Source organism: Hippocampus bargibanti, linkage group LG08, assembly GCF_051943395.1.
Source record: "Hippocampus bargibanti isolate YZ-2025 linkage group LG08, ASM5194339v1, whole genome shotgun sequence".
NCBI classification, from domain to species: domain Eukaryota; kingdom Metazoa; phylum Chordata; class Actinopteri; order Syngnathiformes; family Syngnathidae; genus Hippocampus; species Hippocampus bargibanti.
This window is the reverse complement of record NC_142741.1, coordinates 4,186,165-4,200,151: the sequence shown is the minus strand read 5'-3', so window position 1 is coordinate 4,200,151 and position 13,987 is coordinate 4,186,165. Positions and strand designations below refer to the sequence as shown.

Below are 13,987 nucleotides of genomic sequence, written 5' to 3'. Positions count from 1 at the left end.
ATGAATATGACAGTTTAACTTGCTGTGTCTGTTGACCTGATTGACCCCAGGCTGTCTGTGCTTCAATTGTGTATTCGAGTCACACATGTTGACTAAGCATATAACAGCATGAAACTTTTAAATATAATAACTTCTTGTTCTCTATCATTGTCCAACCTATGATTCTTACCCAGCTAAAGAAGCGAATGTGAAAGATCAGTTCGCCATCGTGATGGATTGGGTTGAGCCGGCTTCCCGGGCAGACAAGGAGAACGCCAAAGACTCCGCCAAGAGCCCGGATCAGGAAAAGGCGGCGGAGAAGCCGGGATCCCTGCCCCCGTACTCGCAGCTGTACTTCCTGAACAGCTTTCCCGACGGCCGGCCACGCGGCCTGCCCGACTTCCTCGTCCAGATCCCCCGAGAGCTTCCAGCTCCTGCTCCGTTGGCCGTTTGGATTTCCCACCACTTGAATATTGCAGCGCCGGCGTCCTACTCACGCAAACGTGATGGACCCCTGTGCTGTATGAATGACGGACCCGGACGGGGGGGTTCTTTGTCTTTCCAAACCTCGTCCGAGGATGTCTGGTGCGGCTTGATGACCAAAGGTTGGCATCTGCATGCTTCTCTTGGCACTCTTTCACATTTGATTTGAGTTTTGCACCTAGACTTCCAGCATTTCTTTTGAGGTTTTGGGGCGTGTCTATCGCTCGCGTTACACGGTTCCTTCTCAGTCAAGGGAATTCCCAAACTGATATGGACGCAGGAGAGCTGACGTGATGAAGCCAGTTTGCTTTTAACATGTTGGCTTTCTACCGCGACAGTGACGCTGGACAAGAGGGTACCTGCCATCCAGGTCCAGGAGAAAGTCTCAGGTAAAACACTTGCCAACGACCAGATTTCAGTTCTAGACCATCATCAGTCAGGACAATAGAAGCAATCAGTGTAGCCTCAGGAAATGATCCTCCGCTCACCCCAACCTTAGAGCAGGGACCTAGCATAGCAGAGGTCTGGCACCGCCACCTCTGGACATAGGGATATATATATATATAGGGCCAAACTTACCAGCATAATTTTAGTTCGCTGACACATCCTCTTGGATACGAAGCGAAACATCCAACACCTTCAAAGAAGTCCAGATGGCGGCTGAAGAAACCTTTTCATCGATAAAAAGGCAGAAGCATTTCAGATAGGCTGTGTCTCATGTGGCCACCTGTTTCAGGCTGCTGTGGACAAAACCAGATGGCAGTCAAGAAATGCCGGACGGGATATTGAAATTGTCAGAGGAGGGAGGGGCGACACATATTTGTTCCTTGTCTTATCAGATGCCTGTAAACCAAATAAGTCTAGGAGCTTTCGAAGTAGTGGGGAGAACTTGGATTCGTTCTCCTCTCGAGATGAAAAGACCCCTGGAGTGCCTCATTGTCTTTTACTTGTTTTGAATGGAAGGAACGTCTCTTTGGTGAAGCTGACACATTGTCATCCACCTGCTCTTTCAGAAATCGTCGAACCTCCCAAATTTGACATCCCACTGCAGTCGGTGACGCTGAGCGAGGGCAACGATTTGAGCCTTAAATGTCACGTCCGCGGAACTCCTCCCCTCACGCTCACCTGGATGAAGGACAGACGGGAGCTGAGGTCCGACTCCGGCATCAAGATCACCTTTGTGAGCGGAACTCCTTGTCTGGAAATGGCCCAAGTCGACAAAACGGCGGGGGGAGATTATCTGTGCAAGGCCAGCAACTCTGCTGGGACGGACTTCTGCAAGGCGACCGTCACCATCAAAGGTATTTGGATGATTTGGACGGGTGAAAAGATGCAGCCGACGCTGAACGGCTACTTCCGAAACACACCTTTTTGCCATTGACCTCGCTTCTTTTCTCCGGATAAAGAATCCCAGGCCACCTCTGCTCCGACCGACACCACCGCAAAACATCCAGACAGCCCTTTCTTCATTGAAGAACCCAAAGGTGTTTCAGTTCCAGAGAGTAAGTGGCTCCAAAAGCTCTTCACCACAGCAGGCAACGCGAGATTTAAGAGGGCTTTAGCGCCCCCCTTCCTACTCCCCCTCTGCCTGCGCAATGATTCAATGCAAAATTAGTCAAAGTCAGCTTATTGTCAAATATGCTAATATGCATGTCATACAGCACAGATGAAATGACTGTCCTCTCGAACCCAGCGTGCAAAGCACTTACAATGTGGCTAAAAGAGACAGACAATTGACAACAGACAATACATGCCATTTGTGAATGTAAAGTGAGGTAGTGTCGTATGTAAAGTGGGGTAGTGTCGTATGTAAAATGAGGTAGTGTAGTAATGTAATGTAATGCAATGTAGTAATGTAATAATGCAGAAATTTAATGTAGTAATGTAATTTAATGTAGTAATTTTGAGCCGCTTCTCAGATGGCGGGAGCAGCAGCTAAGATATAGCTAACTAACTAGCTAGCTATCGGGCTAACTATCTATTTGCTATATATATATATATATATATATATATATATCTAGCTATCTGGCTAATTATCTAGCGAGCTAGCTACTAGCTATCTATTAGATATCAATTAGCTAGCTAGCTAGCTTTCTATCTATTTGAGTTACTTCTGGGTTGAGTGAGCGCTGGCGCATGTTGCTGCTGCTGCTTACCCACAGAAAAACTTATCATGTGACTGTAAAGTTAACCTGAGAGTTTTGAAAGGCTCTTATAAATCAAAATGTTATTATTGTTATTATTATTATTATTATTATTATTATTATTATTATTATTATTATTATTATTATTATTATTATTATTATTATTAATGCAAAAACAAAAAAGTTTCAGTGAGATCTTTCAGAAAAAAATGAAAAACAGAGCTCAGGATGATAGTACAGCGTGTAGTAGTACTTAGAGTTTGGTGAGTGTGGCAGTTAGGGGGCGCAGGACTAGGAGGGAGTTGAGTCTCCTGACTGCCTGGTGGCAGGAAACTGTCCTTAAGCCTGCTGGTCTTGGCACGGAGATGACCAATGTCACCAGTGTCCAGGAGTGACTCCTCCTCTGTCAAATAGTCCAGGCAAAAACAAGATGATGGCCAGGACATTTTTCTGGCTTGTTCAAGAATGACACTCATGTCAAGATGCATCCTCTTCATTGCGGCGTGCCACTATTGGTGTCTCTGAAGCTCGAGGTTTCTAGGTGGGGGGGCGGTCCCATGGAGGTGACCATCGTTGTTGACGGGTAGTGCCGAATCTTGCCTTCCAGATGAAACAATGGGAACGATACCAGCGGTTCCATTTGTTTTTACGCCCTGGACGACTCCGAATGGAGACTGACAGACCACTGGTTCCAAACATCCTATGCGTTGTCCTTCTCCCGCAGTGAGCTCGGCCACTTTCATTGCCAAGATCGGAGGCGAGCCCATCCCCAGCGTCAAGTGGATGAAAGGCAAGTGGAGGGAGGTCACCCCCGGTGGGCGCATCTCCTTGCAGCACAAGGGTCGGGAGGCCAAACTGGAGATCGGCGAGGTGACCATCACGGACTCGGGCCAGTACCGCTGCATAGCCTCCAATAAGCACGGCGAGATCCAGTGCGCGGCCCAGATGACCGTGACCAAAAAAGAGCGAGCGCCGGAAGACATCAGAATACAGTTGAAGAAGTAAGCTGTCCCACACATGTCGGCCTTTGTTCTGCAGGAGGTTTTTGGGTCACCCCCTCTGCGATAAGCCTGTTGTCCATTCTGTGGCAACCCTTTGACACCCCCGCACTGTTTCGTCAGCAACGCGTGGCACGGATCAGGTGCGACAAGTGACGTCATGTTTGTGTTTGCTCTCGGGTGCACAAGGACCCCCTCGAAGCAGAAGAGCCCTAAAAAAGAAGATCAAATCAACCTGGTGGAGTTGCTGCGAGGTCAAGAACCCAAAGACTACGAGAAGATTCTGAGGGAGCACCACATTCACGACTACCGAGCCATCCTTCAAGCGGTGGAGTTCCTCAAGCAGGAGAAACGGGGGCAAGCTGATCACACGGTGAGGAAATTCCTGTCGTCGGCACTTGCGGTTTTGGCTCTTGCCATGATGAGGGGATGTCGGCGGAGACTGTGAAGTTCAAGGCGGCTTATTTAATTTGCATTTTCTTTAGCGATGACTGGGGGGGGGGGGGGGGGGGGGGGTTGGTTGCTGTCTTGGGAACTCGGCTGTCTTGGTTTTTGGTTCTCGAAAGGGAGAGCGACTGAGAATAGCCGGTTTCTGACCTGGTCTCCAGGCAAGATCGGCAACTGCTCCAGATCAGTGCCTATCCCAAGCCTGGAGGACTGGAGTCATTTTGTACATTTCATAGCCCACACTTCCTCCCTGGCCGACGGATAGAATCCCAACGTCTTGTCAATTGAATGCAGGCGTCGGTGTCACGTGATGGTCGTGTTTTTCTCGCAGGAGGCGCGACGTGACGGGCGGCTACCCGAAGACGAAGAGGAAGACATGGTCCGCCTCATCCAGCAGCTTGAGGGACGTTTGGACACGGAGGTACAGGCGCAGCAGACCTTTTGAAGGCATCATCGTGCTTCTCATTCGCCGAGCATCCCTGCGGACGACCAAATTCAGCTTTGCCATGTTACATTCCTTTCCTTTTCTGACACGGTAGTCATTTTGTCAAAGCCCCGCGGCTCAATCGTCACCAAAGTAATCCGAGGAGACCGAAAGACTCACTTGGCCATGACATCATTTAGCCAAGAAACCAGACTCTCTCGAGTGTGTTGCCGTAGTGCTTTGTCGATGGACCTGCTTCTGCATGAAGCATGAGACAAAACAACATTTGCATGTTCATCCACTGCTAAAATGTCATGTTGCTGTTCTGTACCCACAGCCCGTCACTGTCATGGAGGACATCAGTGACCAGAGCACGTCTGAAAACCAAAGCGCCACGTTTAACTGCCAGATCAGGATCAACTACCCGGAGATCACCTTGACCTGGTACAAAGGAAGCCAGAAATTGGAGGATGGCCAGAAATACAGCATCAGCAGCAACGGCGCAAGCCACAGCCTGAAGATCCACGAGTGCCAGGCCGCAGACCGGGGAGACTACCGGCTGGTCTGCGGTCCTCACATCTCCAACGCCAAGCTCGCCGTCGCCGGTAAGCGCAGGAACGCCCCACGTACCCGTGGTGCATCGACCTCACTCTTGAGAGCCTTGAACCCGCCCGGTCCAGTCCTCGGTCTTTGGTCCAAGTCCTCAAAGGAGGTTGTCTTTCATCCATAAAATGAAGCTCGTTCTTAATGAATGAAGTGATCTTGGGTGGACCTCTCTCGCTGCCGCCCTTTGGCTGGCTGAGTTGAGCCAGCTGCTGAAGATGCTCAAGTCTAAATCTTAACTGCCGGTAGTCTTCTTAAAATGCTGACGGCGTCCTTAGGTTACCCCCTACCACTTCCCTTAAGGGTTCATATCAGATGTGTGGGCACACGTGTGACCTTTTGTTGTGTTCTATCCTGAAGCATCTCAACCAGAGGAGAAGAAATTGTGTGATCCTGCACCAAGGCCACCAGATCAACGGCTTCCTTTTCCAGGTAGCATCACCGACTCTCTTGTGACCATTTTCTTGGTCACTTGTGTTTGACGTGCGGTTCCCGGTATGACCCTTGTTGTCGCCACTGGCTTTGCTCTGGCAGAGGACAAAACTTCTCCGCTTGCCACGTCGACGGCTGAAGCTTCAGCTGTCTTGAAGCAAGTCTCTCCACCGGGAGGTAATGTTTGTCACCCAGCTGCCGTTTCCTGTTCTGGGAAAACTAAATACATGACAAAAATCACAACTTCTTGTCCATTGCCCAAATCGACAATTTCAACTCATGACTCTTGCAGACAAGGAACCCGTTAAGGCTCCTGGACCAACTAAAGGTATGCTTGCTCATCTTTTCTTGGTTTGAATGACTGTAAGAGTTGTATAGCGCTTGTGACTTAGTCTTGAGCGTGTTTCGGTTTGTGACACGCCAAACTATCCACTGTCAAAACCGCAGCTAGTTGCTAGTTGCGCGAAGTCCATTGCAAGAGACGCAGAGAAGGCCAAGTGGAAAGTTGCCTCAAGGAAACGGAGGGCCAGGTCGTCAGCTTGAGGAAAGTTCCCGTGAAAAGTGGGGTGCCTGAGAAAGACATCCAAACTCATCAGGTGCAAGTTGGCTGGCATTCTGTCTGCGGCTTTCATGACAGATGGGATTGGAAGACATTACCGCTCGCAGGAAGTTAAGACGTCTTCACGTCCAGAGAAGAAAGTAGTCCACTCGAGCTTCGCCAAAAACAGGACCAAGTTGCAGTTGACTCAACTAATCCTCATTGCGCACCGTCTACGCACCTGATTTATCAGCTAGCATGAAGGCATGTGACTCCTAAATGTGGTCGTCAGTCCCTGTAGCCTCTTCCTGGTCCTATTCCAGAGTTCCTCAAAGCAAGCATAGAGCATTTCATCCTTGTAATCCACTGAATCTCTTTGAAATAATTGTGGTTAACATTCTTCCTCGTCTCCTTTTCACGATTGTTGTCATTGTTGATGTTGTTGTCGTTGAGCCGTTGGAAAAGCAAAAGAACATATTGTGACGGAAACTTTTTCCGTACCTTGTCCAGATGGCAAACCTGCAGAAGAACTTCCCAAAGGGCGAGGACGAGGATTCGGGGGTGAGAAGTGATTGGCTTTTGCCGACCGAGTCTTTGATCGTTCCTTGTGATTGCCTCTTTTGGTTCAACCACGAGGCTCCGAATATCTTTTCTTGGATTTCGTTAAATTGCCATCACCTTTCAATCTATTTTTGCCTGACTTTCTGCCATCTGACCAGAATCTATGCTGAAGCCTTTTGAATTCTGCCCTTGCAGTGAGGCTCACGCCCTCTCCAGGTGATGGCGGTCGGGGTCGGGGCCTTAGGCCCGGCGGCGGCGGCAAAGGCCCGTCGCCTCCAGAGGAGCCTTTTGGAGGATTCAAACTCAAAGCCGTCCCACTGAAGTTCATCAAGAAGCTGGAGGACATCGTGCTGCAGGAGGCCGAGTCCATTGGTTCTTCGGCCGTCTTTGAGTGCCAGGTTACGCCGTCCACCGCCATCACGTCCTGGATGAAGGACGGCGGGAACCTGCGCGAGGGCCCCAAGTATAAGTTCACCTCGGACGGCAAGGACCGCAAGATGGTGGTCAAAGACGTGCAGTTGTCAGACACCGGCGAGTACACCTGCGTCGCCAGAAACGCCGGCAAAGAAATCACCTGCACCGCAAAACTTGTCGTCGAAGGTGAGCTCACAGAGCTTCTCATTCTTTCGACTTGGGAGGGCAAGCGCAGAAAACTAGGTCCTATGTCGTGGCTAAGCTTACTTGAATTTCAGAGGACAGAGTGTCAGAGATGTTCGAGTCTAATCACTACCACAGAGGCACTTGCGCTTTTTATCTTCTCGCGATCCCAACATACGGAGACCAGTCTCTGAGGCGTCCAATGCCTCGACCCGCATTCTCATGGCAAGCTTGGGGGACTCCGGTTTCGGACAGTCCCCCCCCAAGATGCCCTTCCTGACCTTCGCGGGAACTTGATCAATTGAATACTATTTGTAATTGCAAGGTGCATTGCAAGGTGTTTTCTTGCCTTTGTGCAGAGCTCCCTGTGAAATGGATCAACGAGTTGGAACCGGAGACTTCGTGTTGCAAGGGCCAGCCCATGTACCTGACCTGCGAGCTCAACAAGGAGAGGGACGTCATCTGGAAGCGGGACGGCGTCAAACTGAAGAGAGTGGCTGGCAAGTTGGCCATCAACATAATCGGCCTACAGCACGCCGTCACCATCCAGAACGCCGTGGAGGAGGACACCGGCGTCTACTCTTGCGAGGTGGACATGCCGGACGGCATCATGACCAGCACCAATGTCAAAGTCACTGGTGAGTGTCAAGGAATTTGAACACAAAACAGTATGCAATCTTCTAAAGACAATGTGAGGAGAAAGAGATTGCGGTCTAAACACAGATTGATTCACCTGCGCCAGTAAATGACTCCTCCGCGTCCAACGCGTATCCAAATTTTACGTACGGACGAGGTCATCAGCCGGAAGCAAAACACGACAGCGTAGCATTGTGATTTGACTCCCAACTGCCTCTCCCGGCCTGTACCCTTTTATTGAAATCCGTCAGTTTACATTAGTTTCATTAGTTAACACAGGCGTACTAGCATAAAACAACCCTATTGGTTGGCACATTTTTATAATACCCTATTCAGTTAGCTTGATCCTTCACACGGTCGCCTTAACCATGATCAGATTTGATTAAACAGAGCAGTGTGGACTTTCAACGCTATAGCAAACACGTAACCCATTATTCAAACACTAAAAGTGAACATTTCAATATAAATTTTCCCTTACAGTGAGCAACCCACTTTGCAAGTTTACCAAGCACGTGTTTGCACATCAACTTGCTTTCACAAAAGTGTGTACACCCCTCCTATTTTTGGAAATATTTGAGTCTGTATTTTCCTGGAATGCCACTGAAGCAATTCCACTCGCTCCACGTCCAGCCTTCGGATTGCAGACCGACAAGCCGCATTGTCCAAATAGGGACACGTGTTCTCTCGGGGCACCGGACGCATGCTCGATCCTGGCGCGCCACAGATGCGGGAAACCTTGTCAACCCTTTGTGCTCAGAGTTTATCAAAGACTGGTTGGTGAAGCCTCTGAGAGATCAGCACGTGAAGCCCAGATCCAGCGCCATCTTTAGGTGTCAGCTCTTCAAAGACACGCCCAACTGGAAGTGGTTGAAAGGCGACGCGGAGCTGGCGCCTTCCGACAAGGTGGAGATCAGCAAGGACGGTGTCAGCATGGTGCTCACCATCAACAACTGTCAGCCTGACGACGTGTCGGAGTACACCTTTGCAGTGGAGGACCGCAAATATGTGGCCAAACTCACTCTCGGAGGTGCGCGGTGGGCCCACGGTAGCGCAGGTTGGCCTTCCGTCGGCCGCCCCCAGTCACCTGTTTGATGTGTTTGTTTAGAGCGCCAGGCAGAAATCTTGAAACCGTTGGCCAGCGTGGAAGTGGTGGAAAAGGAAGAAGCCCGCTTTGACACGGAAATTTCAGAGGACGATGTTGTGGGCGAATGGAAACTTCAGGGACAAGTGCTGAGCAGATCTCCCGTAAGTCATGCAGGGAGGCAGGGGTCCAGGTGGGGGGCAGGGGTCCGGGTAAGGGCAGGGCTCCAGGGAAGGGGCAGGGTTCCAGGGTGGGGGCGTCCAAGGGTCAGTCAGCAGCCTTGCAATCTGCTTGCTTCTCATTCTCGTCCATGGTGTTTTTCAGACATGCGACATTAAAGCCGAAGGCAACAAGCGTTTCCTGACTTTGAAGAACGTCCAGTTGGATCAAGCGGGAGAAGTGTCCTACCAGGCTTTAAATGCTGTCACCAGCGCCATGCTGACGGTGAAAGGTATACCCATGTGTCAAAACCTCTTGCGCTTGGTTGTGCGTTTGCGCCCATGTAAGCGTCCATGGGTGGCGAGCGTTTGCGTCAGACGTATCGATAACTCGGCAAACGGTTGAAACCTTTCAGAAATCGAAATGGGCTTTGTGGAGCCTTTGAAGGACGTTTCGGTTCCTGAAAAGAAACAAGGCAAATTTGAATGCACCCTCACCAAGGAGGTGGCCAAAGTCATGTGGTTCAGGGGGGCGGAAGTGGTCACCCCGGGCCCCAAGTATGACATCATTGATGACGGAAACAAACACATGCTGATCATAAACTCTTGCGAGTTTGACGACGAGTCCGACTACACAGTCCAGGTATCGGATCACAAATCCACAGCTCGTCTTTCGGTGGAAGGTAAGACCACCCCGCGGCGCAGCCCTGCTACTTCCGTCTCAAGTCGGCTCGCCGTTGCCGCAGTTTCCCGCCCAAGGCGGCCATTCGGGCGCTCTTTGACGGCCGCGGACGCACCTGCTGTATTTCAGGCTTGAGGCTTAAGATTGTTAGGCCGCTGGAGGACCAGACGGTCAAAGAAGGCAAAACGGCTCGCTTTGAGCTGGAACTAACTCACGACCAAGTACCGGTGGTTTGGTACCGAAACGAAGTCAAGCTTCATGTGAGCAGGACGGTGCTGGCACATGTGGAGGGAAAGAAGCACGTTCTCGAAATGAAGATGTTGACGCTGGACGATACCTGCCAGATCAAGGCAGAGGCCAAAGGAATAAGCTCTCTTGCAAAGCTGACCGTTATCGGTAATGGCACACGTCTTGCATTTATGGGAACGGGGCTGCTTGGGTTGGACCGGTTCTCGCCGGGGGACAGCGGCCCGCCATCGATGGTGGCAAGGCGTGCCGTACCGTCGCCGCAGCGGCACCTGTCGATTGATGAATCGACGATGTGGTTCCAGAGGGCGATGCCGTGTTTGTGGTGAAACTCCAAGACTACGCCGCCACGGAGAAAGACCAGGTTTCTCTGGACTGCGAGCTCAACAAAGACGTCCCCGTGGTTTGGTATCACCAGGAGGAGGAGGTTATCGCCTCCAAGACGCTGCTGCTCAAGTCCGAGGCCACTCGGAGGTCTTTGGTCTTTAAGAAGGTGGAGCTGAGCAGCAAAGGAAAGTACACCTGCGACTGCGGGACTGACAAGACGGCGGCCGAGCTCACCGTCCAAGGTAAAAGCAAAGTGTGGCGCCCAGCGACGCTATCTGCCGTCTTCACGTCTGCCGTCTGTGCTAGCTCGCGTGATCAAGCTCCTTCGACCCCTTTATGGCGTGGAGGTGTTGGACGGGGAAACGGCTCGTTTTGAGGTAGAGATCTCCGAGGATGACGTCCATGGCCAGTGGATGCTGAACGGCCAAGTCTTAACCGCCTCCTCCGTGAGCGCCTCTTTTTGCCCCAAATCTGCTTCTTGGTTGTCTTTGAGTGCACTTGCCGAGTTAGCGTCGCCGTTCTTTCCAATGAGCAGGACGTGGACATCATCGAAGAGGGCGGCAAGCACACGCTGATCCTGTATAACTGCAAAGTGTCGCAGAGCGGCGAGGTGGCGTATGCCGCCGGCAACGCCAAATGTGCCGCCAGCCTGAAAGTCAAAGGTGAAGCCACTACCTTCCAGGGTTACGTCACCTTCTTCCAAACGTCCAAAGGTCATTGGAGGCAACTGGACCACTTTTGGTCACAAGTCCAAAATGCTTCTTCAGATCTGCTCTGGACTCCGTGAAATTCCAGTCTTGAGTGTTTATGAAGCTCTTTGCACTTGCTTTCTCTTTGTTTGTCTCGCGCTCTTGATGCCGGGAGCTCGCCTAACGCAGCGTAGGCCACTGAGGACTCATCTTGGTCATGTTAACGATCCGACACCGCAGTAGGTGATCTACAATTCATTCAAAAATGAAGGCCTAAGGTTGACCCAAGGCCCTAAAACAGGGATGGGGATCCTTTGGCTCGCGAGCCATGCATGGCTCTTTTCATGATTGCATCTGGCTTGTCGATGAAACTAAATCCATTTTCTGTCTGTCATTTGCTGTCTTTCACAGAAGTATATTGATGTTAATGTTAGCATGGGGCTTGTCACAGTGCCACTGACATTGGACTGTTTCATCCATGTTATTGTTTCATTGCAAATTAGAATCTATCAAATTAGAACCTTTTCTCTCCACAAAGGCGAATCCGTCGTTTTTTTTTTTTACTCGTCAGGCTTATTTAAAAGGGGGCGTTACCTGTTTCGACATCAACGCCCAGAGTTCAGTATCCTCCAAACAAAATGGCGCTTTCCGCCAACTACCGCTCAAACAGGAAATGAACAGCAAAGAAGCGAGAATATGGATTTCGTTTTATCGGCGAGCCAGATGCAATCATCAAAAGAGCCAGATATGGCTCAAGAGCCAGATATGGCTCGCGAGCCATAGCTTCCAGGCCGCGGCATCAATATTTCTGGATGAAAGGTCAAACGTTGAGTCCTTGAAAACCAGAGAAAGCTGCAGTCTTCAACTTATTGTGAAGTGGAGAAGCACAATGGCCCAACGGTATGTTCTTCAAGCCCCAAATGCTAAGCACCCACAAAAGTCCAGTTGCCTCCACGAGACTCCCCACAGACATTGAGAGCGAAGCGGCATCCGGCGCTTCAGAGTCTTCTTAGTGACCCGATTCTTTCTCCTCCCCGACTGGTCAGAACTTCCTCTGAACTTCCTAACACCGCTGAGCGACGTGCAGGTGTTTGAGAAGGACGCTGCCAGGTTCCAGCTGGAAGTCTCCAGAGCTCCCAAGTCTTTTCGCTGGCTGAAGGCTTCCCAGGAGCTGCAGAGCGACGAGCGCTACCAGATCCTTCAAGAGGGCAATACGCACGCCCTACTGGTCCACTCGGCCACTTACCAAGACGAGGCCAAGTACGTGTTTGAGGCCGAGGACAAGAGGACCAGCGGCAATCTGGTGATTCAAGGTGAGCCCTAACCTCTGACGCCCTTCAAAGTGAAGCCGATGCTCGGCTCGCGCTTGCTCGCGACAGCTCCCGGTTTACGGAACTCGATTCAACCAGTTGGGGCGTCGTTCGTCTGCACCCGCCCGGGCAGGAAGGCCTCAGTGGTCATTCCAACTGCTCAGAAGTGTCAGGAAGTATGGAAGAGAAAATGAAGCGCTTCTCAGATCAGAACTCTGCAGTCTTGAGAAACGCATGCCTTCAGTTTTGCTCCATGTGGGTGCCGAGTGGGCGCGAGTCCTCTTGTGCATCTGGACCATTTTGGGGTCCGTGCTAACCCCTTGCTCCCAACGGCAGGAATCCGCTTGCAGTTTATCAAAAGCATGGAGGACGTGACGGTGAAGGAGCGCCAAACGGCCCAGTTCAGTGTGGAGCTCTCGCACCAAAACATCCCGGTGGTTTGGTTGAAGAACGAGGTCCGACTTCACCCCGGAAAGGCGGTCCACATGACGCAACACGCCGCCGTCCACACGCTGGTCTTCAAGGAGGTTGCCCTGGACGACACGGCCATGATCAAGGCAGAGGCGGCCGACAAGAGCGTCTGCGCCATGCTCACCGTCGTCGGTCAGTACTCTGCGCCATCTTCTTGTGTCTTTTTGTCAGTCCAGACCAACACGGTGGTCAACTTTGGCCGACTCGCCCCACGGTTGTTGTGTGTTTCCGGTACTGGCACGCACACTCGTGGGCCTTGTTCTTGTCGCTCTGGTGTCACGCGTCTTGAATGCTTGTCTGAAAAAGCCGACGGGACAAACGGCCCCAGTCGTCAGGTCAGCTGTTGTGAGAAAAATACTCCAAATGTCAATCATAGACCAGCTACCGCTCATACCACGATGCAGACGAGCCGCGGGGCATCTGCAACTTTTTGAAATAAGCGTCGGGGTCCCCCCACACATTGAGAGGGAAGACCATTGGCTGCCGCTAGACATTCGGGGTCCAAAAAAACATCGGATCTGATCCAAGTCTTGCTTCAAGTTGCCAAGTTGTCTGCCTTTGTATCTTTCCGGCCAACAAACGTGAGCTAGCTCAATGCTAAAAAGGCAACCGGAGGTGGCGAGCCTTCGTATCTTTCCGTCCAACAAACATGAGCTAGCTCAATGCTAAAAAGGCAACTGAAGGTGGGCGAGCCTTTGTATCTTTTCGCACAACAAACGTGACCTAGCTAAATGATAAAAAGGCGACTGAAGGTGGCGAGCCTTCGTATCTTTCCGCCCAACAAACGTGCGCTAGCTCAATGCTAAAAAGGCAACTGAAGGTGGGAACTCGGAAATGCCAAAGGAGTGGTTGCAAAGTAGCTTTGAGCGCGGTTTCCGCCCAAGCCGACTTGCAAAACATGCTCTTCCTTCAGAGGGTGACCCGTACTTCACCGGCAAGCTGCAGAACCGTACGGCGGTGGAGAAAGACCATGTGAAGTTGGAGTGCCAAGTTAGCAAGGCGTCGGCGGAAGTCAAATGGTTCCAGGACGGCAGGGAGCTCACGGCGTCAAAGAACATGAGCATCAGCGCCGATGGCAAAAAGCGGATCCTGGTGATCCGCAAGGCCGAGATGAGCCACGCCGGAGAATATTCTTGCGACTGCGGCTATGACGCAACACGCGCGCTTCTCGACGTCGAAGG

The 13,987-nt window shown here is 51.2% G+C and overlaps 1 protein-coding gene across 1 annotated transcript in view; it reads left to right on the top strand.

The window, feature by feature from the left end:
* Positions 1-13,987, top strand: part of ttn.1 (titin, tandem duplicate 1) — a 144,833-nt gene that overhangs the window by 30,909 nt on the left and 99,937 nt on the right. The window contains exons 37-61 of the mRNA XM_089003514.1: positions 174-584; positions 801-851; positions 1,476-1,763; positions 1,869-1,964; positions 3,331-3,607; positions 3,794-3,977; positions 4,383-4,472; positions 4,813-5,080; positions 5,439-5,510; positions 5,613-5,687; positions 5,803-5,838; positions 6,559-6,609; positions 6,805-7,209; positions 7,566-7,844; positions 8,600-8,869; positions 8,948-9,087; positions 9,248-9,374; positions 9,498-9,764; positions 9,893-10,159; positions 10,315-10,578; positions 10,643-10,782; positions 10,872-10,998; positions 12,072-12,338; positions 12,672-12,938; positions 13,720-13,986. Of these exons, the coding sequence (XP_088859640.1) occupies positions 174-584; positions 801-851; positions 1,476-1,763; positions 1,869-1,964; positions 3,331-3,607; positions 3,794-3,977; positions 4,383-4,472; positions 4,813-5,080; positions 5,439-5,510; positions 5,613-5,687; positions 5,803-5,838; positions 6,559-6,609; positions 6,805-7,209; positions 7,566-7,844; positions 8,600-8,869; positions 8,948-9,087; positions 9,248-9,374; positions 9,498-9,764; positions 9,893-10,159; positions 10,315-10,578; positions 10,643-10,782; positions 10,872-10,998; positions 12,072-12,338; positions 12,672-12,938; positions 13,720-13,986 (4,986 nt within the window). The remainder of the gene's footprint in view (positions 1-173; positions 585-800; positions 852-1,475; positions 1,764-1,868; positions 1,965-3,330; positions 3,608-3,793; positions 3,978-4,382; positions 4,473-4,812; positions 5,081-5,438; positions 5,511-5,612; positions 5,688-5,802; positions 5,839-6,558; positions 6,610-6,804; positions 7,210-7,565; positions 7,845-8,599; positions 8,870-8,947; positions 9,088-9,247; positions 9,375-9,497; positions 9,765-9,892; positions 10,160-10,314; positions 10,579-10,642; positions 10,783-10,871; positions 10,999-12,071; positions 12,339-12,671; positions 12,939-13,719; position 13,987) is intronic.